Raw genomic sequence first — 25,931 nt, 5'->3', positions numbered from 1 at the left:
GGAGCTCCAGGGGTTTCTGTGACCCGGGAGGGCGCTCAGGGAGCGGAGCCGCCTCCAGGGAGGGAGCGGCGGCCCTTGGAGCGCCGGGCAGCGCCAGGGCAGGGACGGAGCGAAGGTCACGGGCTCGCAGGCACCGGGACGAGCGCTCCCGACCTTTAAAACTAAAGCGAGGAAGGCGGAGCGCCGGCCGGGGTAAAGGATGGGTGAGTACCTGGCAGGCAGGAGGGGGTGTTGGAGAGCCCGGTTCATCCATGCACCCTGTCAAGAGACACCTCTGCAGAATGAATTTGGCCATAAAAACACGCATTTTAGGTGATGGTGACTCCCCAGAGATTTGCTGATGCGCCATTTCGTGTCATCCGGTGACAAGGAAGAAATGGCAGCGTTTTAACTTCAGGTGTTAGGATTAGAAGGAGAAATTTTGTGAGAGAGGTAGGAGAAAGCAGTAGCGGAGAAACTGAGTCATGCACAAATGAGAGTACACAGCAGGTACGCACATGGTAAACTTCATTTGAACTTGTTTACAAAATTGACAAAAAAATATCACCTTGTAAACTTATTCACATTTGTTGGAGCTCACAGAACTGGTTATACTGGCATGCTGAAATAAAGATTGTCAAGCCTCATCTCACCCTGGAGGACACACAAGTGAGTTGACCCCTTACAGCAGCAACAAACTCAGCAAGGAACAAGATTTAAAGCTTGCATTGGGAGGGAATTTCTCCAGCAGTTTTTGTACCACCAGGGAAAGGGCTGGGTCTGATTCCCGATGCTTCCTCAAAGAGAGGAGCACCAGCACAGGCAGTTTGGGTGGAATCTGAAAGCTGTGATGAGCTTTGGGTATCACCTCACCCAGTGCAGTCAAGGGCCATCAATTGCATCAGAAATGGAAGCAGTGGAGAAAAAGATGGAATTTATCAAGTAATACTTTGTCATTTCCTGAATTCAAAGGCCTCCAAAGAGCACGGACCCTGTTCCTAAATGGGACCATTCAGGGAAGGAGGGAGGAAGGGCAGGAGGAGATAAGATGCACAGTACTTTTTTTACAGAAACAAAACTTAAGCATTTCCAAAATGACCAGCAGCTTAGCCCTCTGCCATCAAATGTGAGCTGCAAGACAGGAGCTCTCCCCAGCTCTAAACCACACTGCTCAACCTCAGCAACTGCAGGAGGACAAAATGGAAGTAACCTGAAAATATACTTGGATGCATTTTTTGGTAACCACTTCTGGTTTCACTCTCAGACCTCAGATTTCAGAAATGGAAGCACACAGACATTGTTATTTCTGAGATACCCACACATTTCAGTAACAGTCAGATCATAAATGATGAACAAGAATGACTTAAAAATAAACCAGACTTCATCAGTTGTATTCCAGGGAATGAACCAACACCATGCAAGCCTGGCCAGGAGTACCCTCCTTTGAAAAATCAGGGAAGAGCTTCACTCTACCCTCAAAGGCAGGACAGCTCCTGCAGGGCTCATCTCCAGCACAGATGAGTTAACATCACTAAACCCAGGAATATTTTTGGTATAGTGTCCCCTCCCCAACCCTCTGAACAGAAGCCCAACAGTGGGGACTGCATCAAACAACACAGTCCCAAATATTAAAGCAAGTACAGTTAATAGAAATAATCCTTCACTTTCTACACCCCAGGCTGCTTCAGAAAGCACTGTAACAAACAGGAATAAAACATTACAAAGATGAAATCTGATCTCTTTAGACTTTGAGGTACATTATCAGCAGTTGGGTTATCAGTCTCCAGAGTTAAAACAGATCCACCCTGTGTGACTGGACAGCACAGCGAGGTTCTTGGAAGACATTCCTGTTCTCCCTGGGGCAGTGTCCAAGGGATTCAGCTCCACCTCCCTGCTCTGAGGGGGCCCTGCTGCCAGGGCTCCCCTGCCTGGGCTGAACTGAGCAGACTCAGGGGGGAAAATGAGTGGAGTGTGTATATAAATAATTCACAAACTGGTTTGTGCAAATTTTTTTTATTTCCACATTTATATCACAACGTGTCCACTTAAAGGACCAAATAGCAAAGTTGCTCCCTTCTGCATCCCAGGAACACAGAAGTCTAGTTACTGTACATTCACTAAGGCTCTTTGTTTTTGCAAATTGCGTTTATGATGGATATCCATAAGGCAAACAATATCTAAAGGAATGGTAACAAGTATATTTCCAGCATACAAACAGGCTTCCTTTTTCCCTCTCACAGTACAGTTACAAACTTGTAGCACCCTCATTACATTTAGATTCTAGAAAAGGTGATTTTTTTTCTTTTTTTTTTTTTTCTTTTTGTCTTTTTGTTTTTTTTGTCTTTTTGTTTTTTACCTATAAGTTTGCAGGAAGGGAAAAGGAGGAAAAATATTTGGCTGGTGGTGGTGGGATCAAAAAATATCGTTAAACATCTAGTTTTTGCAGCATTTCTCAGAGACTGGATTTAAACTGAAACCAGACTAAAATATGTGGATGCCTATGGAATGTTGAGCTGAAGCTGGTGGCCCAGCCTGCAGTGCAACACCTGCTGTTTAAAACCCAATCTCCGTACCACATGACTCTTAAATAACGCAATCATGTTCAGAGATGTGATAGAAATAAAACTACAGTTTTTGCACATTGTCTCTCGAATATCTCACTGCCAAATAAAAACCCAAATCAAGTCAAATAAATAGATGCATATTTTGTTAAGGTAACTTCCACAATTTTTGTTTTCTCTGTACCTGCCTGTAATAAGATTCCGGCATTCAGAAAGTGCTGGAAATCCTCTTCACTTCTTGGGGACTAACACTTTTTATAGCTGGCTCGCTATAAGAGTTTTAAACTCAACTGATCAAACCTTCGTATGCCTTCCTTTTGCAATTGTTAGTAAACTGGTAGCAGCATTTCACAAAAAGGAGAATTTAAAGGAAGGAGCTGGAAAGGCCCAGCTCCCTCCCCCCCTCTGCTCGTGGGGCCTGTTTGTCCAGGACAGGAGGCTCTCTCCAGCTGGAAGTGGCATCGTGTCTGCCAGTTCTGCTAAGTGCAGGTGTACAAAGCGTGCTCAGCAGAACTGCTCTCAGTCTAGGCAGACGTAAGGCAGGATGTTCAATCTCCCATCATCCCCGTGTGGATCTAAGGATATGCACTGTGTCCAATCATACCAGTTACCCTGTGTGTCATAACAACCGTTCACGCCCGGCCAGTTGTGGTCACGTATTCTGTCGAGGTCATCGCCCGTGACCTCTCTGGTGACCCCAGGCAAGTCTGTAGGTTTGCTGTTAGGAGCTAGAACGTGAGTCTTTCTAGCCTCTTTTCTAGTGCTTTCCTCCTGCTTTAAATACTCAGACATGAAGTAGTGAGCTCCTGGAGTCTGTACTCCTGATGAAGACAGCAAGCTACTCTGTCTGTTTAAATATGACTGAATGATTTCATTTCTGGACAACTCTTTCCAGTTCGTTTGTTCAAAGGGGCTTTGCAGGTTGGGTTTTTGCTCCTGCTTTTCCGTTTCTGTCCTGTGCTGTTCAGTAAGTGCAGGGATTTCTACCTGCAAAGGATCTTTCGGTGTTAAAGGTTTTATCTGTCCTGTCATGGGATCAAAAGTGAGTTTTCTCTCTTTTAACCTCACAGGTTTCACACCCCCTTCTATCACGTGCCCATCCAAGTTGACTGTATAGTCTCTGGGTCGGTACCTTTTCTTCTTTTTGCTATCAGACCCTGAAGCAGCATCATCACTGTCCATTCTGGAAGTGTCCTGTGGGAAGCCCGTGTGTGATTCCCCGGGGTGGCCTTTGCAGCCGGGAGCCGTGTGCTGCTGAAGTGTCCCTGCTGTGTGCCTGTGCTGGCCCTCGGGGGCTCCCTGCTGCTCCTGCCAGGGCTGTGCCACCTCGGGGGCCGCCTGAGGAGGGAACTCCAGTCTCTTGGCTGGCATGGGAGGCGTGGATGGTTGCATCAGGGATGGAGGCGGCGACGGCACCGGCGCGGCGTCCGCGAACTGAGACCTTTGAGATGGACTGGGCATCGAATCCTTTGGTGAGTACGTGGTGTGCTGCCGAGCAAAAGCATCATGCCTAACGTTCCTGGGGCTAAAGGAGGAGCAGCGTGGGCTCTTGGGCTGGTGGGGGCCCGTGGCTTCTTCTGATTTCTCATGCTGCTGAAGCACTGCAGTCTTTAGTAACGAGGAAGTGCTTGAAGGTTTTACAAGTCCTGGAGAACTGGTGTGAGGTTTTACAGCGTTTACTGGGATCTTATTGTGTTTATCGTTTTCACTGAGATCTGTCCTGCTGCTTTCGGGCCCTGCATGTAGGTTTATGTCTACAGGACTAGGAAAATTTTCAGGACTACCTCCAATTCCATTGGTTGGAGGGGGTGAAGAGTTTTGTAATACTTCATGACTAGCTTTGGAGACCTTTGGGGGAGGAGGGCCCTGATGCCCATCCCTGTGATCACCTTTCCTTTTCCTATTTCCCAGTTTCTCTGTTTTTGGAGAATTGAGTTTCTGGATATCATTCCTGCTTTTCAGTTCGCTGATGGGCTTGGCGCCGGGCACAGCAGGAAGTTGGGAGTCTGGTTTGCAGTTGTGGGCACCTCCATTTGCTGATCCTGGCGGGTTGGGCAGCCCCCTTGGCACTGGCTCGTTCTGGGTTACGGGTTCTATCAACTTCTGCCAATTCCTCAGCAATTTCTTGGCACGTTTGGCAAGTTCCTCATTGGATGTCTTCTTCCTCACCTCATTGATAAGCCTCCCGAGTCTGGTTTCCTACAAAGACAGACAAGGTGGTTTACAAACATGTATCATGCCAAGCAAAATCCTTAAGGAATGGTTCTGCCTTGTAATGCTCGCCCCTGAGAAACACCTGGTTAAAAACACTAAAGATTTAAGTGTTGAATTAATCTTTTTGGAAAGGATTAGTCCAGTGCTCTGCCACATGAAACTGACTGCAGGTTTCAAGTCATGCTGTCTTTATTCCCTGGTAAAAGCAGGAGAGCTGGGAAAAACATCAGAAAGGAATTTTTTAATGAGAAATAACCTTTAAGAATAAGGGTGCATGTTCAGATTCGAGGGGAAATGCAGCACCCAAAGGCGTGTGTTTATCACAAGGGAAGTGAAAGATCTGCAGAGAGAGCCAAGAGAAAAGAATTCCAGGATCTTTGCCTGTTACAGCAACTTGTTAACAATAAAAATTTCCATCTGACAAACCTGACTACCAGGTGTGAGTTGGGTCCTACCTTTTTCCTCCACCTCTCTCCTCTCCCTTCATTCCCCAGCCTTGTGGAAATGTATGAAAAAGCCATTTAATCAACATTCCCAGGGAGTCCCAAGGTGGTTTCGTGAGCGGAAGGAAGTGTTTGATTGTTCCCAAAGCACATTTGAAAACAAAGAACTGTTCCACAAGTCAGATTTCTTAAGGAAAGTACTTCAAAGGAGACCACAGACCAGACTGTGAGAGAAATATGCAACCTGTTGTCATAGATATGTTGAAATACAGGTGGAGTTGTAATTAAGCAACAGTTAAAAGCAAGAACACCGCTAATTTCAATACAAAGAGTGAAAAAGAAATATATAATTCACCCAGAAAACCTCTTTGGACTGTTTCTACAAATGACCAGTGAGAGTTCAGCTCTCTCTACACCTGACCTCACCACAAATATCAGGCCTTGAAATCTGCTTATCTGCATTTAAGATTAATTTTCCTATTTCAGATTTTAGGTGTTTTGTCACCAAATGTCTACAAAGGTGACCAGAAGTGCAGGGTGATATTGCTGAGTACAACAGAATTAATCAGTGGCAAGTGATGATTAATGTAGTGCCCTGCACAAACAGGAACTGTGCTGCCCAGAATACTGATCTGGGCCCAGAAAGGATCCCTGTGTTCAGCGAGATGACAAAATAATATCTTAATTGTGAATCCTTTGCAATCCATCTATTGTTTCCAGAAAAGCTCGGATGGAAATTGGAAAGGCAGGGAAAAGTCCTTTTATACATTTAAAAAAATCATGTTCAGAGGGTGACATACCTCAAGTGCCTCTTTGGTAATGGGATATTTCTCCAGGCTGGAGATCACTTCCAGCACTGCCACCATGTTATGGATCTGCAACAAGGAAGACAAAGTCACTTCATGTTTCATGTACTGGTCTTAGTTAACAAATGTAATTTAAGACCTTCCACTTTATAATTGCTGGGAGCATTAATCACAAACTGCTATCAGACTGTCTGGCTTTAGGGAGCTGATTGTTCAAGGAATAGGGACAAGGACACTTTTACTGACCTAGTTGGAAACTGCAGGAGCTGTAACAAACACCCTCTTATGTAAAACCCAAGGAAACAGTGGCAATAAAACTGAGAAACAAAGTTCTGAGACCCCTCTGCAAATCATCAATTACCTGTGCACACCTAATGGGAGCAAGAGCAGGAGCAGCAGTGGGAATGTGGAGTTGAACCCTTCCATGTGGAGCTCCCTCCTCCACTGCAGACTGACCCAGGTCACTGCTCTGCAGTCCATTCCCAGAATCACCTTTCCTGATGGGAAATCCCACTTTTCCTGGGACTCTCTGCACACAGGAGTCCCAGCCTGCAGGTCCCTCCTTGGGGCAGGGCTGGTGTCCCCAGCAGGTGTCCCCAGACCATCAGCCAGCCCTTGCTGGGACTGGCCATGGGGAGGAGGAAGTGCACAAACCCCCATCCCCTGAGGAGCTGAGCATCAGGTTCTCTGATCACACCCTCAGCACATGTGGGATTTGAATGGTTTCCATCAGAAAGCACACACTGCATGTTTTAGGGGTAAACATGGCAGTGCTGGGTTGGACTTTTTAATCTTGGAGAGCTTTTCCAACCCAAACCAGTTGATGATCCTATAGAGAGATCTTTGTTTCCATTACCTGATGTTAAAGAGAGCTGAAACCTGGAATTTCTAATTCACCTTTGGAGACAGATTTAAAAGATAAGCAAAGGAAAACTTGAATCACAGTCTCATTTATTGCTTAACTGCATTTATGACTCAACTGGATGTGAAGTGCATGTGAGAAAAATCTCTCAGCAAGAACCTCTGCAGGGATCCTACATCATCCTGAAACCTCATCATCATCATCATCATCATCACCAGGCAGCTCTGCCCTCCCAGCACAACCCCTCCTCTTAAAAACACTGATTTGTGTAAGAATTGGCTTTTCCAGCCAGTTCTACCCCTCTGCTAAGGTCCCATAGGAACACCAGGAGCTGATCCCCTCCCTGCAGAAAACCTTGGCCTCAGACCATGTTTAGTGCATCCCTGCAGGACTGTTAAATGCTATTTGGGAGTTTTCTGTTATTTAGGAGGTACCTGGTCAGTGATGAAACCATTGTCCTGATTTTATGATTCACTTTTATCAAATTTATATTTAAATGCAGGCTTTGAATGATTCTGACTCCTATAGGGTGTAAAACCAACGCCAGGCCAAAGATGAATTCATTTGTCCTGGTTCTTTCTTCATTCTGCAGATATTTAAAGCCCTACCATGAGGTCAGGCCTGGTAAAACTCTGCTTAACTTTTAGAGCAGCAAGAGCACCTATTCTGACATATTTTAGTTCTTATTATTTCACTTCAGTGCTCTGACTTTCTTCCATGTTTTGACCCTTGCCCTGCCCTCAGAGCCCAGGAAGGACAGTTTAGCACCACAGTTGAAGCAATACACAACATCAGGGTTGTTTTGTTCAGTTTTTACAACCAGAGCCCTTAGAATAGTTAAAGCTCAATTCTGGGAGTTTCCAGACAAATATTTTTAAACTTGCAAAACACGATACTCTCCTTCCCATAACACATATTTTAGACTATGAATTACCAGAGTGAAAAAGGCTCTGTTGCACACACCATTAACTGCTACAATTATTTTTGCAGTTACTGGTAATCCCCAAATATTCATTACCTAAATGAAGAACTGATGGCCAAAAAAAAAAAAAAAAGGGTCATTGGCCTACCAGAAGGTGAAGATGAGGAAAGTGATACCAAATATTCATTATCTACATGAAAATCTGATGACAAAAACAGGGTCATTGGCCTATCAGAAGGTGAAGGTGGGGAAAGTGATACCAAATATTCATTATCTACATGAAAATCTGATGGCAAAACCAGGGTCATTGGCCTGTCAGAGGGTGAAGATGGGGAAAGATGTGCACACACACCTACAGAGAGGTGGAACTGCTCGGGGAATTTCCAGTCACAGCTGTGCCTCTGTTCAATACCCAGCAGAGGATGCCCCAAAGCAGCCCAGCAGCAGCGCCAGGCTGGGATTCCCTCCCTGCTCTGGGGCACACGTGGTGCCAATTCAGGCCAGTGAAAGTGGCCTTGCACCCTCAGCTCCTGCAGGAACACAAACCACCCCTTTTGGATTCCTCACACATTTGTAACCAATTGAGGACGCGCTGTCACGGAGCAGCTGCTGAGCGGAGCACGAACATCTCACACCCCACACAACTGCCAGCAGCTCCTCTCTCTCGTTTTCTCTTTTTTTTGACCTCTAGGGAAGCTTAATTCTTTGAAAATAAATACAGAAAATGTTCAACAACTTGTCCTCCCTTCCCCTCGTGTGGTTTTTTCAGAATGTTTTGTCTAAAAGTGGCATAAAGAGGAGCTTATAGTAAAAATCGTATTTGATTATTTTAAAGTAACACAGATTATGAAATGTCTTGTTGTGCAGTTAAATACAGTGATAGAAACAAGAGGACCTCCCAAAACACCTCAAAATCACCTGTTCACTGTAGAGATAACAGCAGCACACCCATCCTGCACACCAATTCACCTTAAACCAACGGTTACAATAAAATTCATACATTGTCACATAACCAAAGTGACAATAATGTTACCAAACCTGCCAGGACACCATCCTGCTTTGAGGAGCACCAGAAATGATCATTAATTAACACAAAGGGCTACTGAAGATGCTTTTTGGGAACAGAAGAGCCAGGTAAAGTGCCACAGAGCAGAGCAGGACAGGGAATTCAGCAGCCCCACTCCCTATGGACACTGAGCTGGAACTGCCCAGCTCAGCAACTCAGGGATTTGCATTTTGGTTTCTATGTGCCTTTGTCTGCTCACACTGCAACCCCTTAGTACCCCCCCAAAACAACTTCCAGGACCCCCATTTAGGAGCTTGCAGCAAACAGCTCAAAATAATTGATAAGGAATTGATAAGGAATTGATAAGGAATTGCTAAGGTGCTCCAAAATCTCCCATGCTGAGAGCACTGAGTGGCACACACACGAATTCACTCCAAAGTTTCCTGGGGAACATCTGCTTTGAGTCATCCACGATAATCCTTTCCAGCCAAGCCTAATGACAGCCACAGAAAACAAATCTTATTTATTCCATGCAAGGCTCCTTAAGTCATGCAGCCATTCAGCCACACTCTGGAGTTACTATTGCTGAGATCTTTTCCAAGTTAAGCACTGAATGCTTTTACTCCAGCCTCAGACAAAAGCAGGGGTTTCTGAACTCTCAGGAAAAGATCAAGAAGCTTAATTTTCCTTTCTTAACTGCTGTCTTAATCTTATTTCAGCATTTATAAAGCAGGACTCAGTCAGTGACTAATTTCAGGGTGTTACACAGCAATTCAAAGGGGTTTGGGGAAGGTTGAGGTACAGCTGCTCCCTCCCAGCTCCACTTCCCCCAGGAAATCTGAAAGCAGCAGCAAGCTCAGCATCCATACAAGCTCAGCATCCACACAAGCTCAGCATCCACACAAGCTCAGCATCCATACCAGCTCTAGCACCAATTCCAGGTGCTGGGATGTGTTTTCTGTGGGATGCTTTGATTCCCTTCCTTTGCTTACATACCAGCCCAGACCCCAAAATCAACATGAGCACCCCTAAAACACCTTCCTGTCCTGCCTGGACACACAGCACAACCTGCACGCTCTCACTGCAGCCTGGAAATCAAATGCTACAGGAACTTTCTATTGCAGATACTCAGATAAAGCAATGATTTCAGTTTTTTTAATATTTCACAGGGATGTTTCCAAAGATCTTTGCATGCCTGACTAGACTGTGATAAATGACAAAGCAGCTCTGAGTTACCTGGAGCAGAAGGAGCAGCTCTTTGTGTGCAACATGAAAAACTCAATGCACAATTCCAAAAAAACCACCTTGCTCATGCAGATTCCTGCCTTTCAGGTAGAAAGGCTCTTTTCAACCACAAAATTCAAAAGTCATCATTTCATACAGTAACATCATCCTTCTGAGTCACATTAGAGCCTTCACAAGTTTCTAAAGGATACTTAAACTTGGCCTGGAGTTGCCCATCACTGACAATCCTCTAAAACCAAATTGTAACATCATCATCCCCCTGAAATCCCAGCTCACAACAATCACAGCCTGACTCCACCATGGGCATGCTGAGCAGAGCACCCAGGTATCACAACACACATGGGTTTGCCATCATACTCAACTGCTTCATCAGAATATCCATAAATACTCCAAATTTTGCTGGTTTCAGAGAAAGTTCTGCAACACTGTCCCACCTGTAGCACCAAAGCAGCGTGACAGAAGCAAGCAGAGAATTGGAGACACTGTGGGAGACTGAACAGATCTTTTTTCTTCCTGCAAACACAAATCCAGGTGTCCATGGCCAAGCTGGAGGTTTCTGGTGGCAGTAGGGTCCAGACAGAAGTTCACAGGAGCACTTTTTGTCTTCCCCCTGCTCCAGGGCCATGAATCTCCTCAAGGAGTGCAGGAAAATGTTCAAGAAAATCCCAGGTTGAAGGTGAATCTTGCTGGAGAGGCCAGGGAGGCAGAGCTGATTGCCAGGAGGTGCAGTGCCTGCTCCAGGGGTGAGGGCAGCACTGCTGTTCCTCCTCCTGGAGCTCTCAGTGTCACCTGCAGCAGCTCCTGCCCCAGGCCAGGGTCCCCCCTCAGTGTCACACCCTGCCCCAGCACTGCTTTTGTACAAAAGCAACTTCACTGCACAATCATCTAAAACGTGGAATAAGAAGTGAGGAGAGAAAAGTTGCTGCTCACAGGAGGCTTTATTTAAACGTGACAACAGCAATACAGCAGTGCAGAGTTTATTTAGCATTTTGTGTAGGAACTATGAGACAGCAGGCACTGACAATACACAGCACCAACAGCAAATTGTCATGTCATTTGTTCAGAGGTACAGACCAAACACACCAAGCCAGAATTCAGGTTACAACCTGCTGGTATTTAGTTCAGTTCCCTTGCAGCTGATCTATTAACAGTTCCCCCCAGCCCCAGTGTGACATGATGTTGTCTAAAGATAGGGAACACCAGATACTATTCACAGACACAACATACCAAAAAGATGACCATGCACTACTTTGCTCACATTATTGAAAATGTCTGAAAGTCAGTTTGCCAAGCAAAGATCCAATATTAACCAGTATATAAAAAAATATTCTTAAAGGTGGAGGCCAGTTTTCTAATAGTATTTGGTAAAACACTAAATACTTCTTTGCTCACATTATTGAAAATGTCTGAAAGTCAGTTTGCCAAGCAAAAGTCCAATATTAACCAGTACACAAAAAAAATATTCTTAAAGGTGGAGGTCAGTTTTCTAATAGTACTTGGTAAAACACACCTTTAACCATGAAGGAATCAATTATTTGAGTTGAAAGTCATTCACTTGGAGAATTTTCTATGACAGAGAAATTCATGCTTTGAAAACTGATCAGAAATTTATGCTGCAAAACAAGGGGTAGAGAAATGCTCCTTGAAGCATCTGCACCTCCAGATTTCAAACTCCCAGTTCTACTTTAAAGAATCAAACCAATCTGCATATATTTTATTTGGACTGAGGCTTAATTTAATGGCAAATTAACATAGCACAGATACTTTCCTGTATATGCTTTACAAAGGCAGGATCAGCAAATGAGGGTAAGGTCAGAAATACAATTCCACAGTGTGAAGGAACCAGTGGACCTGAAATATTTCCCTGAGCAGTGCCCATGCACATCCCTGAGCTGGGCAGACACCAGAGTAGACACGAGTTTGCCAGCACAAAGCCCATTTTGCCCTGGCACTCACAAAGGGCCTCCAGACAGGAATCCCCAGCAGCTGGGAGTGCCATCAACAGCTCTGCAGGGAGAGATTCTCCCTCCCCATTCCCAGCGAGGCACCCAAGGCCCCTGGCACAGCAGGAACAAACTCCAGGCTGGGCCAAGGCAGGGGGAACCACCCAACAAAAGGAGAATGCACTGGAGGAGGATGGGACAAGAGGCAGTAAAATACAGATTGTGATGAAGACAGGACACACCTCCAGCTCCCTGTGCTACAGGAAAATGTCTTCAAGGCAAACAGAAAACAGCAACAGTGAAACACTTTTCTCCATTCGCGTTTATTAGCCAGGAACTGAAAGGCATTTTTGTTACTACAGAAAGAAATACCTGTTGGCTTCAACAGTAACTAAACATTTAGTATAACACCATAGGAAATGTGCCTGCAGTGCCAACCCTGAGCTGCAGATGTACAAAGATCCATTGCAATATGAATTCTTTTCCCCAAATTCTTTTTCCACACCCCACAACAAACTCACCCCACCAGACTGTGAAGCTGGACAAATAAAAACTCATTAGCCTGATTTTAAAGAGCCCAGTAGCCAAAGAGGCTACATGAAATATTATTTAATTGGTAAAAAGCTCCTGCTGAAGGAACAGAGCAAGAACCAGGGAGCAAAACCCCAGGCAGGCACTGCCACTGCTGGTGGCATCCACCACAGCACACTGCAAGCAAGACCATTCAGTGCTGTTTTCCAAGCTGTGAGGAATGGCAGAGGAATCAAATTCAGAGGAATTACATCTTCATCTCAAGCTGCAACAGTGCAGGAAGAACATGCACCAAGAGGAGGTCAGAGGACAGCAGGATAACCGTGTTTTGGAAACATGGTTAATAGCATAAAGTTGAAGTTTTCATTTCACACAGTATTGAAAAAGTAGGAAAGAGACACATGAAGCTTGAAACAAGCCTTCCTCTGCATTATTAGTCATAATAAAGAAATGTTAATCAACTGTTTTTATGCTCACTGGCCTAATTTGCAACAAGACAAACACTGATTGCATACAGAAATAACCAGCGAGCTACCAGTGCACTCAAATAATCTCTCCACAGTCTCCTGAGCCACACTGGAGGTTTAAGAACAGATTAGACAGGTCCAGAAGGAGCTGCTCCAGGAAGGTGATGGAGCACATGAAGTCCCTTCCAGCCACGCCAGAAGACACTGAAGGAGCACAATCACCTCACACCCTTTCCATCCAGTCCAAGCTGGACTCAGAGCAGCAATTCAGAATCGTCCTCTCAGAAAGATCCACACAGGTAACCCTAGGAAACAGCTTGTTTTGTACAAGATCTAAAAATTCACCACTTCCAACCTCACTGTGCTCCATGTGATCCCAAAAATCCCAAATGCCCCAAGTTTCTGTCCCCACTCAGGCTCTGGCACCATTTCAGCCACCTCACACTCACCCTCCAAGCCCTTAACCCCACGTCCAACTGTGACACACTTTCCTTGCCTACAGGAAAATCATTTCTCCTCCTCTTCCCCCTGTACAGAAACTTCAACCAGACAAATCCTGGTAGTTACTATTTATTATAAGCCACGAACCGAAGTCCAAAATTATTGCTCCAAAATTTAGAGAGCCATAAAATGAGGTTGCTGTGCAAGCAAAGTCACGGGGACAACTGGTCCTACTTCAACGAGACAGAAATGCAGTTGGATGATTATTCAGGCAGAATAACACAGAATATGGAGAAAATCCAGCCTTAAAATGTGCCCCTTCTGATTCATCTTGGGGCTTTCTGCTTAAGGAACTCACCTGAACTCACTGCTGGTACCTCCCCTTATTGTACCCATCCCTTAAAGAAACTACCCAGATACTTAAATATTCATTAAATAAATATTTATTAATATTTACTAAATTATATTTATTAAAATAGAATTTATATTTATTAAATATTATTTAATATTTTTATTACTATTTATTTATATTATTTTACCCATCCCTTAAAGTATCTACCCAGATACTTAAATATCCATTAAATAAATATTTATTAAATTATATTTTAATAAATATAATCTAATACATATTTAATATTCACTAAATTATATTTATTAAAATATAATTTATTGATGTTTATTAAATATTATTTAATAGTTTTATTAATATTTATAACTATTATTTTACCCATCCCTTTATTGATATTTATTAAATATTGCTATTATTAACCCCTTTATTGATATTTAGTAAATATTGCTATTATTAACACCTTTATTGATATTTATTAAATATTGTTGTTATTATTAACCCCTTTATTGATATTTATTAAATATCGTTATTATTAACCCCTTTATTGATATTTAGTAAATATCGTTATTATTAACCCCTTTGTTGATATTTATTAGATATTGTTATTATTGACCCCTTTATTGATATTTAGTAAATATTGTTATTATTAACCCCTTTATTGATATTTATTAAATATTGTTTTACCCATCCCTTAAAGTATCTGCCCAGAGCTGTTAACAGAGAGCAGTTTATATCTGAGTGCAACTCAGAAAGGCCCTACTAATGTCCCCACAATACAAAATTTTCACTCTTTTTTAAAAGGTAAAACCATTTATCACCATCCCAGTGTAGTTTAAATGCTGCAGGCCAACTTTCCTCAAATTTCTAGGGAAGTTTCTCAGCTGATTACTTAAATGATAGAGGAGGCTGAGGTGAATACAACGTTGAACTCTTTGTGGAATATATTAATTTATTATACTGAAGTGCAAGATGCTCATGTGACTGTTCATGAGAGTTTAGGCACGGTGTGTCTGTTCACAAAACCCGAGGAAAATAGCAAAATAGCGTTACAAACTGAGAAAGTTTGTGGAGAAGTCACTGTATCCTTTCAACAACTGTTACCAATAGTGAATTCTTGTCAGCACCCACCATAAACAAGTTTTATGGATATGGAACAAAAAAACTGAAATCAATTTCCACATCTCCTAGAATTACTGCTCTCCAAATTCTAGATTAAACACTGCTGCCAGTCAGCCATTTCCAAACACCTCTGTTCTCTGAGGGCTGTGTCACCTCAGGACAATGTCACCTGTCAGGAAAGCACAGCCCCCAGTAATCCCTGGAGAAGTTTTGGCCGTTCCAGCCAGTGGCACAATCCTCAGCAGCTCCCTGGAAATAAAAATGCCTTCTTGGCTGGGGAATAAAGGAAGGTGGGCATGGAGCCTTCTCAGCTCAGGGTTTGTAAAAGCAGCTCCACTCCAGCCAACTGCCCTGTGTGGTCATGGCAGGACCAGGGAACCCGGGATTCAGCAGCATTTTTTCAATATTTAAACACAGAACATGGAATTGTGGAATCCCAGACTGGTTTAGGTTGGAAAGGACCTTCAAACACCTCATTCCACCCCCCTGCCATGGGCAGGAACACCTTCCACTGTCCCAGGCCCGTCCAACCTGGCCTTGAACACTTCCAGGGATGGGGCAGAACATTCACGAACCTCCAACCTGGCCTGCTTATTTCTATCCTAGTGGCAAAAACCTCTCCATTTCCAGTTCAGAAAGCCTCAGTGAGGCTTAAGCCCCTTGGAAGCTCGTCTTGAAAAGTCCAGCAAAGAGAATACAAAAGTCAAAACCCCAAAGCTCCTGTTTTGACAGACAAACTCCTCCCCAAAGACAAGGGACCCTGAGTTTTCCAGGACACAGCCAGGCTCCTGAGCAGTGTAAGCACAGGGGTTCAAGCCAAATCAATCCAAATCAATCCAAATCAATCCAAATCCAGGAGCTGCAGGCACCCAATTTCACAGAGAAATCTGAAACATCACCTCTTGCATCTCCACCACCTCACTGTGCTCAACTCCATTCAAGAATCAACTGCGGTTTCTCCAGAATATTATTTTTTCCTGGAACTTTCAGGATGCCAAGTTACATAGAGAAAAGTCCAGCAAAGGGAATATGAAGTCAGAACCCCTGCTCAGCCCAGGAGCTGCAGGCACCCAATTTCACAGAGAAATCTGAAACATCACCTCTTGCATCTTCTCCTCCACCTCACTGTGCTCAACTCCATTCAAGAATCAACTGTGGTTTCTCCAAGGATTAAATACAATACTGAAATAATATTTTTTCCTTGAACTTTCAGGATGCCAAGTTATATAGAGAAAAGTCCAGCAAAGGGAATATGAAGTCAGAACCCCAAAGCTTCTATTTTGACAAACTCCTCCCCAAAGACAAGGGACCCTGAGTTTTCCAGGACACAGCCAGGCTCCTGAGCACTGTGCTCAGCCCAGGAGCTGCAGGCACCCAATTTCACAGAGAAATCTGAAACTTCACCTCTTGCATCTTCTCCTCCACCTCACTGTGCTCAACTCCATTCAAGAATCAGCTGCGGTTTCTCCAAGGATTAAATACAATACTGAAATAATATTTTTTTTCCTGGAGCTTTTAGGATGACAAGTTACATAGAGACATTCCCTGTCCTTTCCTGCTGCAGTTAATTTACAGAGCATGAGGAGTGCTATGCACTGACCTGCTCAGAAAGTGATGGCTTGAGTTACAGACATTTGTAGATGTGCTGTAAATTTGTTCACCAAGGACACTTTATGACTGTGCATCACCACCTAGAAAAAACCACCATGTTCCTCTACCTTCCACAGCTCTACACTCCTCTAAAAAAATAAAAATCAAACCCTCCAGATCTGTACTATAACTGTGATACTCTGCAAGCTGATCCTGCATGGAAACTATGTGAGAAAGCAGCTCACAGAAGCACTGGCTGTCACTCTGAGACAAGGCTTCCACCTCTGCAGTCTCCAAGTTTGAAAACACGCCCAGCCGAGCGTGTCCCCGAATCCCTTGGATGCAGGATCCCTCCTCCCCAGCTGCTGGGTTAGAAACCACTCTGTTCACTAAAACACAGCTAATTATGTTTTACTTCCAGTGACTCCTCAGCAGAAATTGCTACCACTGACTGTTTGGACATGCTGAAAATTGTACACTTTGATATTAACAATCGCACTCAGGCACGCACGGCTGCCCTGTGAAAGCTGTGCCCCTGAAAACACCAATTCTCTGCAGAGTTTGAGCAGATTGCACCTCGAATTAAAGCAATTTGCTGGCACTTAAATATTATTCCAAACACCAAAAGCATGAATTACCCTCAGAAAGAGTAATTTAGCTGTTAGAACACTGAATAAACAAACCTACATTTACATTAAATTGAATATGAGGTACTTACTTACCTTTACCTTAAATTATTTCTTTAAAGACCAAGTGTAAAAGTGGGGCCACATCCTACCACATTATACAGACCTAAGGAGTGTATTTGGTGTTATCACCAAGCACATAACTGGTGAGAAGAGATAGCAGCAAAATATTATCAGGCAAAACAGACATGTTTTTATGTAAAAAAAAAACTACACTGAAGTAGTAATTTAATAGTAAGTTAATTTTAACTCCAAGCCTAATGTATTGGGGTAACTATGCCTTAAAAGCAGTGAATCTTGACTAACATCAAACTTCTGCAGCAGGGAGAATCAATTCCTCCTTGCCCTCTCCTGAAACTTTTGTGGTTCCTAAAAAAAATGAAACAATAATTGCCACCTGCAGCAGCTTCTTGAAGAAACTGGGAAAGGATCTCACAGGGAGAGAAAGCTTCAGCTGCAGTGGAGCTACTTTGATCAGGAGCCAAAGGTGCCAGGATGACAGTGCTGTTGTGTCATATGGCCACAGCAAAACCCCAAAAAAAGGCAACCACACACACCTCACCACTCCTAAACTGGGCTCACCTCAACTTACCAGACAAAACCCCCCCAAAAAGACAAATTGGAATTCCCAGCCCAGCCCCAGAGTTCTGAAAGTCTCCCTATTCCCTAAGGCACAGCTTGGGTCCCTCTGCACATGGGAGCTTTGGAGTTTCCCTCTGGCCCCTCTGGTGTCAGTGCCCTGGCAGCAGGAGCTGATCCCATACCCATCCCATACCCATCCCATACCCACCCCATACCCACCCCATACCCATCCCATCCAGCTCCAGCCCTGCCAGGATGGCCTGCTCAGCTCCCTGCTCTCTTGGCTTCAAGGTGTGCCAAGGTGCACTCAAATGGGCTCACACAGGGTCCAGAACACCCCAAATCAGAGCAGCACCAGCCAGGGGTCCTGTGCTTTCTGGGAAGTTTGCTCCAGCACATCCCTCCTGCAAGGACCCTCACCAGCTGCCTGTTCCAAGCTGTGGCTCCTGGTGACTGCCAGAGGTTATTCCCCATATTTCTATCACCTACAAAAAGTTGGTTCTTCCATTGAGGAGCTGATTCATGGCTACACCAATACAAATGTGTTCATGAGTTCTCTCCCTGCAGCCTCTGAGCGTTCAGGGTTTGTTTCCCACCAAGGGCCCACGGAGAGCACGTGCAGATGGGTCCCTGCTGCAAAGCTGTAGCATTTGGATTTCAAAAGCTCTTTGATGATCCAGTCTGGCAATGGGAGGGGGCTCCAGCTGTTTCAGGACAGCCTGAGCTGCCACCACCCCACTGTCACCTCTCCTTGCCACACAACTGCCCCTCTCTGAGCCCAGGAGCACCTGGGCCATGGGAAGGGGTCCCTGAGGAGCTCCTGTTCAGGTAGGGCTGGGCCAGGTGAGTTCCTTGGCTGGGTCAGCACAAGGGAGGGAACAAGAACAGCTGAAGGTGGGGACGTGATCCCAGCAGCTCTCCCAGCTCCACTGGCAGCTTCAGCTGGTGTAAGCACAGGGCTCAAGCCAAATCAATCCAATTTTTGATCATTTGGAGCATTGTCCACACAGCTGTTAGGGGAAGGTGGTGGTTTACTCTTGAGTTGCAGAGTTCACTCACGAATTACAACTCAGGAGCATCCTCCTGGCTGGCTGTGAAGATGTTTCCCAGTTATTCCAGGACACATTCAGAGCCCCTGTATTGCTGCATGCCCACAAACACAGGATAATTCAGACATCTGTGAGCCACACACAAGTGACAGCAACAAAAAAAAGGCTCTGCAAGTGAAACTCGACCATAAGGCAGCCACTGTCACCTCAAAAAACCCAGACAGGCGTGGTTAACTTTTCCAGGTGACAACACCTCCTTCCTGCCAGGTCCCAAGGCAGCAGGGATGCACCCAGGAAGCAGCAACATTCCACTCCTCATGGAATCACACACTGGGCTGGGCTGGAAGGGACCTTAAAGCCCATCCCATTCCATTCCCCTCCCACACCTTCCACTGTCCCAGGCTGCCCCAAGCCCTGTCCAACCTGACCTTGGGCATTTCCAGGGATCCAGGGCCTCCCCACCCTACCAGGATGTTCTTCTTTTCTGCTTCCAAACTCAATAAAACACTTTAGGACCCAATTCTGCTGCCAAAACTATTTGTGATGCAGCAGAAGTTTTACCAACTAATTGAGCTACATCAAAAACTACCTGGGAAAAGATCCATATATTGCCTTTTTTCTCCTTGAAATCCTGATCAATTCCTCAGTTCAGTTCACCACACCATCCTGTGCACATAAAATGGGTGTGTGTAGCAGGGATAAGAAGTGGGTGTTATTTAAATTGTCACTGCTGCCGAAACAAACACTCAAATTAGAGCTTCAGAGCATGCCATCATCACTGCAACCTGGGGAGTTTCAAGGAATTAACAACTGAAAAGCAGTCTGGCATTCCCCTTGCCTTGACCCCACAGTTTAAACTCTCTGATATCTCTGTTCACTCAGATTTTGTCTTGGCAGCCTCAAAGCTCAGAATGGTCTCACTGCTACAAGGGGCACTGAACAAATTAGAAGTTTTTAAACCTCCAGCCTTCCAACCCCTCTCAAGAAGTGACAGCTTGCATTGCCACTAAACCAAATAAGCTGTTTCAGAAAGAAGTGGACAAGCAATATTCAAACCAACTGCATCACCACCCCCACACAGTGAATTCAAGTGAATCCAAGTGTTTGTAATAAAGAACACTAAGAAATACAGACCTCATTTAAAGTTATTATAAAAAAACCTGAATGCAATGGGACTCTCTCCATCAGGCCCAAATCTTTATCTGAAACTAAAGCTTGACATGATAACAACACCTTAGACCTTGCACATTAAGAAATGCTCCCCAACCCCCTGCATTTTGTCACACACCTGGAACAACCTGCTGCCTTCCTGCACAAAACGTGAGGCTGCTCCAAACGAGATGAGCTGCAAGTGAGGGAAGGGACAAAGAGGGCAAGAGGTACAACAGGTTCTCTGCACCTCCCTCAAAACTGCTAAGCTCATTAGGGCTCACAGAAAAGGATAAAGCTCAAGCAAGAGCCATTCCCAGTCTACTTTCGCCCACACGTAGCATTTCTGCACCCAAAGAAATCTCTGGGACCCTCAGGAAGTGAAGCACCAGCTTCCCCTGCTTTCTACATATATTTATTATTTTATTAAGCATTCTTAAGACACTACTGGAAAGCACCTGTACCACTGGTGAGGGGGGCTTTGCCTCCAGCACCTTGGTAAAACAACCAACAGAGAAAACAGCCTTTAAAGCATCTTTAACCATGCAACTCGTGCCAGCTGGGAGATCAGGCCATGCCAATGCACCACCCAACATATTCCAACACACAGGCTAATTAATTATTAATAATTCAGGCCCCGGACCACTCCTGAAGGTCCTTGCAGCAAGCCCAGCTGAGGTACTGCATGAAGCACAGGCTGAGTTAGAGCCAAGCCCAAGCTCACAGGGAGCACACAATGCAGGCTCTTACTCAAACCAAAGCTGGGTTTGTGTCACAGAGGGGTACTAATGGCAAATAATGAAGTTATTATCTAATATTTAAAAACAGGAACAGATTGCTACATATTCAGCATGAGGAACCATTTAATTGCAAGCACAATTCTAGCAGCTGGCTGGAAACGACAGGCTTGTCCACAGAGCAAAAAAATCAACATTTCTCATTACTCCTGACTTTATCAGGGAATAAACCCCCCCAGCAGCACAGAGCACGAGTCACCAAGGCAAAGGGGTTCTGAAGGGGTGGTTTCTCAGCCTTGTTCCCACCAGAATCAGGGAACATCTCCCCTGTGAGACCTCACAGAACAGAACTCCTGCTCTCCTCCACCTCCTGCTATGTTCTCACAGAAGCCTTGGAAGGAAAGTGATGCTGGTACTCAGTGCTTAGGTCATGGAGCAGAAGTGGTTTGCCCATATGTTTCCTCGAGGAGAAAAAGCTGAATAAATGAAGACACAATACCAGACATCCCGGGTGGCTTCTAGGATGATGTAAGTTCTTTTAAAAATAGCTTATTTCTTATAGGCCTCCTTTGAAATAGTTCAGAATTTACACAGGTAACCTCTAAGTGTGAGAAACTAAGTTATAAATATATTCTGCAGCAATTACTAGAGGAGGTTCAAGTGCTAAACATGTGTAAATTCAATATTGCTCCCGAGTCAGCAGGGCTTTATGGAGCAGCTGGAGATGAACAATCAGCACAGGAGATGATTTCCTGAGGCCAGCAGGTTCTGCAAGCTTGGGGAAACCATTATTTTGACCAGTTCAACCCAACAGAGGTAGAGAAACTTATGCCCTATTTTTTTTTTTTTTTTTTTTTTTCACTTAAAGCATGACCTGTGAGTCGACCAAGATCCAACTCAGGAATAAATATCCACAATGGCAGCTCGTGTTAAGGAATTTAAGTGAAGCTTAAATTTACAGACCCTACAGTAAAGCACCATGAAGAACCAAGCATCTCCTCCCTCCTCAGCCCCATAGACCTGGATTGGTTTTGCCTCCCTGAGCTTTCAGCCTCTCCAGAAACACACACACCAACTACACTGAAAAACTGGAATTAAATCTAGGCCTCAAAGCTTGACCTTCTTGGTAAATGAGGAAGTCAGTGACAACAATGTCTGCTGTAGGTTTGAACACAACTAATTCTGTCAGAAGAAGATTCTGAGAGCCAGCAGAAAGTAGCTGGAGCTTTCCATGAGTCCCTGCAGGCACAGCAGCTCCTGGCTGCACTGGCTCTCCCAGCAGGAAAACAGCACAGCAGCTCCTTGTACTCTCATGATGGTGCCCAAGGGTGATTACACTCAAAATCTGCTTTTTAAGCGTGTTCAAAATGTGAGTTTTTCTTCCCTCTACGCCAGTGATGTGCCAGGTAGTGAACAATCAACACCACCACATATTCCATGTGCTTTGGAGCCAAGAGTCTGAGCTCTGAGCCTGCACAATGAACCTCAGCAACACCACCTCTGCTCTCTGCTCTCCTCCAAGAAAAGGTTAAACTGCAAGACAGACCCTGCCTACAGGCACTTAGGAACAATGGGCTGATTTTTCTGCCACCAATTGTTGCCCTGGATAAGTATCAAGTATGTAGAATTATAATTTAACATACATCACCTCCTAAACTTAAGGGGCTACTGACCTGTTGGGAGCAGGGAGCTGCCCGGTTATTTTGGGTCCTCTCACAACAGCGTGTGGAGAAAGGGAGGAGTATCCATCACAAAATTGACATCCTGGCTGCTTAGCTCTGCACAGCCACAGTGTCTGACAAAGTAACACCAGAATTAGGGTAACCACTGCAGCTGACAGTTCTGAAGTCAAAAGACACCACAGATCTGCTAGAATTTTATTAAAGTAGGTTGGCACTCGGTCTCACGTCGAGTGAAAAATCTGCAGCCACAGAAAGAGAGCTCAGAGCAAACAGGATTCATGAAGTGCACTAACTGACATTTCAGCAAGATCCACGTTAAAGTACTGCAAACTCAGACAACGCTGACATTTAACAGCCCACAATTACCACCAGGATTTGTTACTGTTACTCCAATGTGTAACACTGCAGCTCCCCACAGATGCCCAGCCCAGGGAGTTCTACAGAACCTCCAAGGCCTGGGTGATTTTTCTTCAGTCCCCATGACACAGGCAGGCTGCTCCGGGAGGGGTTCCAAATGACAATAACTTTATTAGCTACTTTAGCACTTTGATGCAGGTCTATCACAAAAAAGCACTTGTTCAGACAGGAGCAGGTATGACTTTGATGGAACCAAAGCACCATTTCACACACCCCAGCCCCTAAAATAACACGTGCACATTCAGCCTGATGCACCAGAGGCTGCCCCCACGAACTGCAGATGGCCAAGACAGACCCACCTTGGCATCCTGCGGCGGTGACTGCTGATCTAAGACTCAAAAATTGGACAGATTGAGGGCCCTGCAGTCCTCTCACAGTAATAAACACCTAAGCGGAGAACTGCTCGGATGAGCCAAAAAACCCTTAAAAGGAGCAAATGATCCTTTGGATAACCGCCGCTTAAGGCCACTTACAGGTAAAATACACGCTGACTTCTGTGCTTACACCACATCCCAGAAGGAGCCCATAAGCTCATTACGGCGCTGCAGGAAGGGATAAAAGCGAAGACCGAGGCTGCTCGGTGCTGGAGCAGCTCCAGAGCCCCGCAACCACCGCCGGAGCCCTCCCGGCGTCCCCGCAGCCCGGGGTGCCCCCGGCCGCGGCCGGAGCGGCCGCTGGGCCCGAGGAACAGGTGGGCGCCCCGGAAGGTCCCGGCGAGCGGCGGCGGGGCCGGCCCAGAGCCCCCTGCAGGCCGCGCCCGAGCCGCGGCCTGGCGTGGGGAGGCGGCCGGGCCGCCCGCCGCATGGCCGGGCAGCACCGGCCGGGCCCGGGGCGCCGAGCGGCGGCGGGGCGGGGGCGGCCGCGGCCCCGGGCGGGCGGGGAGCGGCCTCCGGAGCCCCCAGCGGGGCGGCCCTGAGCTCCCGGCCCGGGGGGCGCGGGCGGGAGGCGCCGCCGGCTGCGGGACCCCGGGCGGACGGCGCGCCGGGAGCTCCGCGCTACCGCCCGCAGCGGAGGCTCCGGGGCGGCCGGGGCGGCCCCGGCGGGAGCCCCGGAGGCCCCGGGAGGGGGAGAAAGGCGTCGCGGCGGGAGCGCCGGGCGGGGGTCGGCCCGGAGCGGCGGGGGCCCGCGGGGCCCGTACTCACGTTGCTCTGCGGGTCGATGGCCTGCAGCAGCCGGTCCCTGATCTGCTGCGGGGACGGGGCCGGAGCCGCTGTCATTGCCTGGGCGAAGCGGGGCGGCTGCGGCTGCGGCCGGGGCGGGCGGGCGGCGGGGCCGGGCCGGGCCGGGGCGGCGGCGGCGGCGGCTCCTCACTCGCCGGCGGCGGCGGCCTCGGGGAGCCGGAGGAGCATGTTCGCTCCCCGCGGGGCGGGGGCGGCGCGGGGGGCCGGGGGGAGCGGGCGAGCCCAGCGCTCCGCTCCGCTCCGCTCGGGCCGAACGCGGGGCGCGCTGGGGGCAGGGCCGGCGCCGCGCGCGGCTCCCTGGGACGCGCCCGACGCCGTGACGTGCGCGCGCCGCGCCCCGGCCCCCGCCCGCCCGCACCGCCGGGGGCGCGCACCGCGCGTGCGCGGGGGAGGGCGGGCGGCGGCGGGAACGCGCGTGCGCCGTCGGGGGAGAGGGGCGGGGCCGGGGCGCCGTGAGGGGGGAAAGGGGGACACGGGGAGAGGGGGACAAGGGGGCAGTGCTGGGGGACATGGGGACAGCGAATGGGGACAGCGAATGGGGACCCCTGAGGGGACGGGGTGATGCTGGGGGGCATGGCGACAGCGAACAGGGACGTCTGAGGGGACGGGGTGATGCTGGGGGACATGGCGACAGCGAACAGGGACGTCTGAGGGGATGGGGCGATGCTGGGGGACATGGCGACAGCGAACGGGAACCCCTGAGGGGACAGGGGCGATGCTGGAGGACATGAGGGCAGCAAATAGGGAACGCTGAGGGAACAGGGTCGATGCTGAGGGACATGGGGACAGAGAACAGGCACCCCTGAGGGGACAGGGGGGACATGGGGGCAGCGAACGTGGACCCCTGAGGGGACAGGGGCCATGCTGGAGGACATGGGGACAGCGAACAGGGACCTCTGAGGGGACAGAGGCCATGCTGAGGACATGGGGATAGCGAACGTGGACCCCTGAGGGGACAGGGGCCATGCTGGAGGACATGGGGACAGCGAACAGGCACCCTTGAGGGGACAGGGGCTATGCTGAGGACATGGGGACAGCGAACGTGGACCCCTGAGGGGACAGGGGCCATGCTGGAGGACATGGGGACAGCGAACAGGCACCCTTGAGGGGACAGGGGCCATGCTCAGGGACATGGGGGCAGCAGGAAGAAGCTGGAGGAGAGGGCGCTGCTGCGGCAGGGAGCCCTGAGGGGGAGAGTGGACCCCCACCAAGCACCCAGCAGTGAGAAATAAATAATGGAAATAAATAAGGGGAATAAACCCCCTGCGGGCACGGGAAGGTGTGAGGGGTGTTGTGGTCTCCTCAGCAAAGCACTTAAAAGTTGTTCACAGCATTTAAGAGCAGCTCAAGGTTGACTTCTGATTTCGTTATTTTAAGCAGCTGAATCACAGGTTTTGCACAACTGAAGTCTTGTGGGGACAGCTCGCTCTGGTGTGTGCAGGGTGATAAAACTGTTTGAATTCCTTTGGCAGTGGAACTCCCTGTGATCATGAAGTCATCATTTTTCTAAGGAGAATAAACACCCTGTTGCTCAAAGCTGAGCCCAGGGGTGTCCAGCAGGTCACACACACACAGTGATGCCACATCCACCCTTCTCTTCACACTTGGTTTAATGAAGATTAGGCACTAAATGTTTTCCAAGAATTACACTAGTTTAATCCCTGTATTGCATTTGGCAGTATACTTTTTCTTTTTTGTCTCATTCTAAAGAATCAGGTAAGGGTTAAAATACCAGAATTACAGGCAATGAATATGTTTAAATTTAACCAAAGGTTGTACATATTTCTGGATGGCTCAAACCACACTTGAAGGAGCCTTTCTGTACATTTTTCTGGGTTCATTACAGCCTCCCTCAAATGACCCTTCCCCTGTCATGTTCCATGAAGGTGAAAACTTCAGTTCAACCAAGAGGGTGACTCAAGTAAAATGCTGCAGGTGCCCAACACTTGCATCTCACTACCAGGTAAAAT

General features: G+C 47.0%; 1 protein-coding gene across 1 annotated transcript; it reads right to left on the bottom strand.

Moving 5' to 3' along the window:
• Positions 1-490: 490 nt before the first annotated feature.
• On the bottom strand, positions 491-24,048 carry MED26 (mediator complex subunit 26). Its single transcript, XM_036399498.1, has 3 exons — positions 23,923-24,048; positions 5,998-6,072; positions 491-4,739 (listed from the first exon to the last, which is right to left on the bottom strand). The coding sequence occupies exons 1-3, from the start codon at positions 23,995-23,997 to the stop codon at positions 3,060-3,062; spliced, it is 1,830 nt and encodes a 609-aa protein (XP_036255391.1). The 5' UTR covers positions 23,998-24,048; the 3' UTR covers positions 491-3,059.
• Positions 24,049-25,931: the final 1,883 nt, after the last annotated feature.

The sequence above is a fragment of the Molothrus ater genome, chromosome 26, assembly GCF_012460135.2.
Source record: "Molothrus ater isolate BHLD 08-10-18 breed brown headed cowbird chromosome 26, BPBGC_Mater_1.1, whole genome shotgun sequence".
Lineage (NCBI taxonomy): Eukaryota > Metazoa > Chordata > Aves > Passeriformes > Icteridae > Molothrus > Molothrus ater.
The sequence above is the reverse complement of the archived record's forward strand: the minus strand, read 5'-3'. Positions and strand labels throughout refer to the sequence as shown.

Bases quoted from the DNA above. Each gene is read 5' to 3' on its own strand.
- MED26 (XM_036399498.1), bottom strand. From the start codon at position 23,997: ATGACAGCGGCTCCGGCCCCGTCCCCGCAGCAGATCAGGGACCGGCTG. The intron at 6,073-23,922 runs GTGAGTACGGGC...TCCTTGTTGCAG, and splicing joins CCATCGACCCGCAGAGCAAC to ATCCATAACATGGTGGCAGT. The intron at 4,740-5,997 runs GTATGTCACCCT...CTGTCTTTGTAG, and splicing joins TTACCAAAGAGGCACTTGAG to GAAACCAGACTCGGGAGGCT.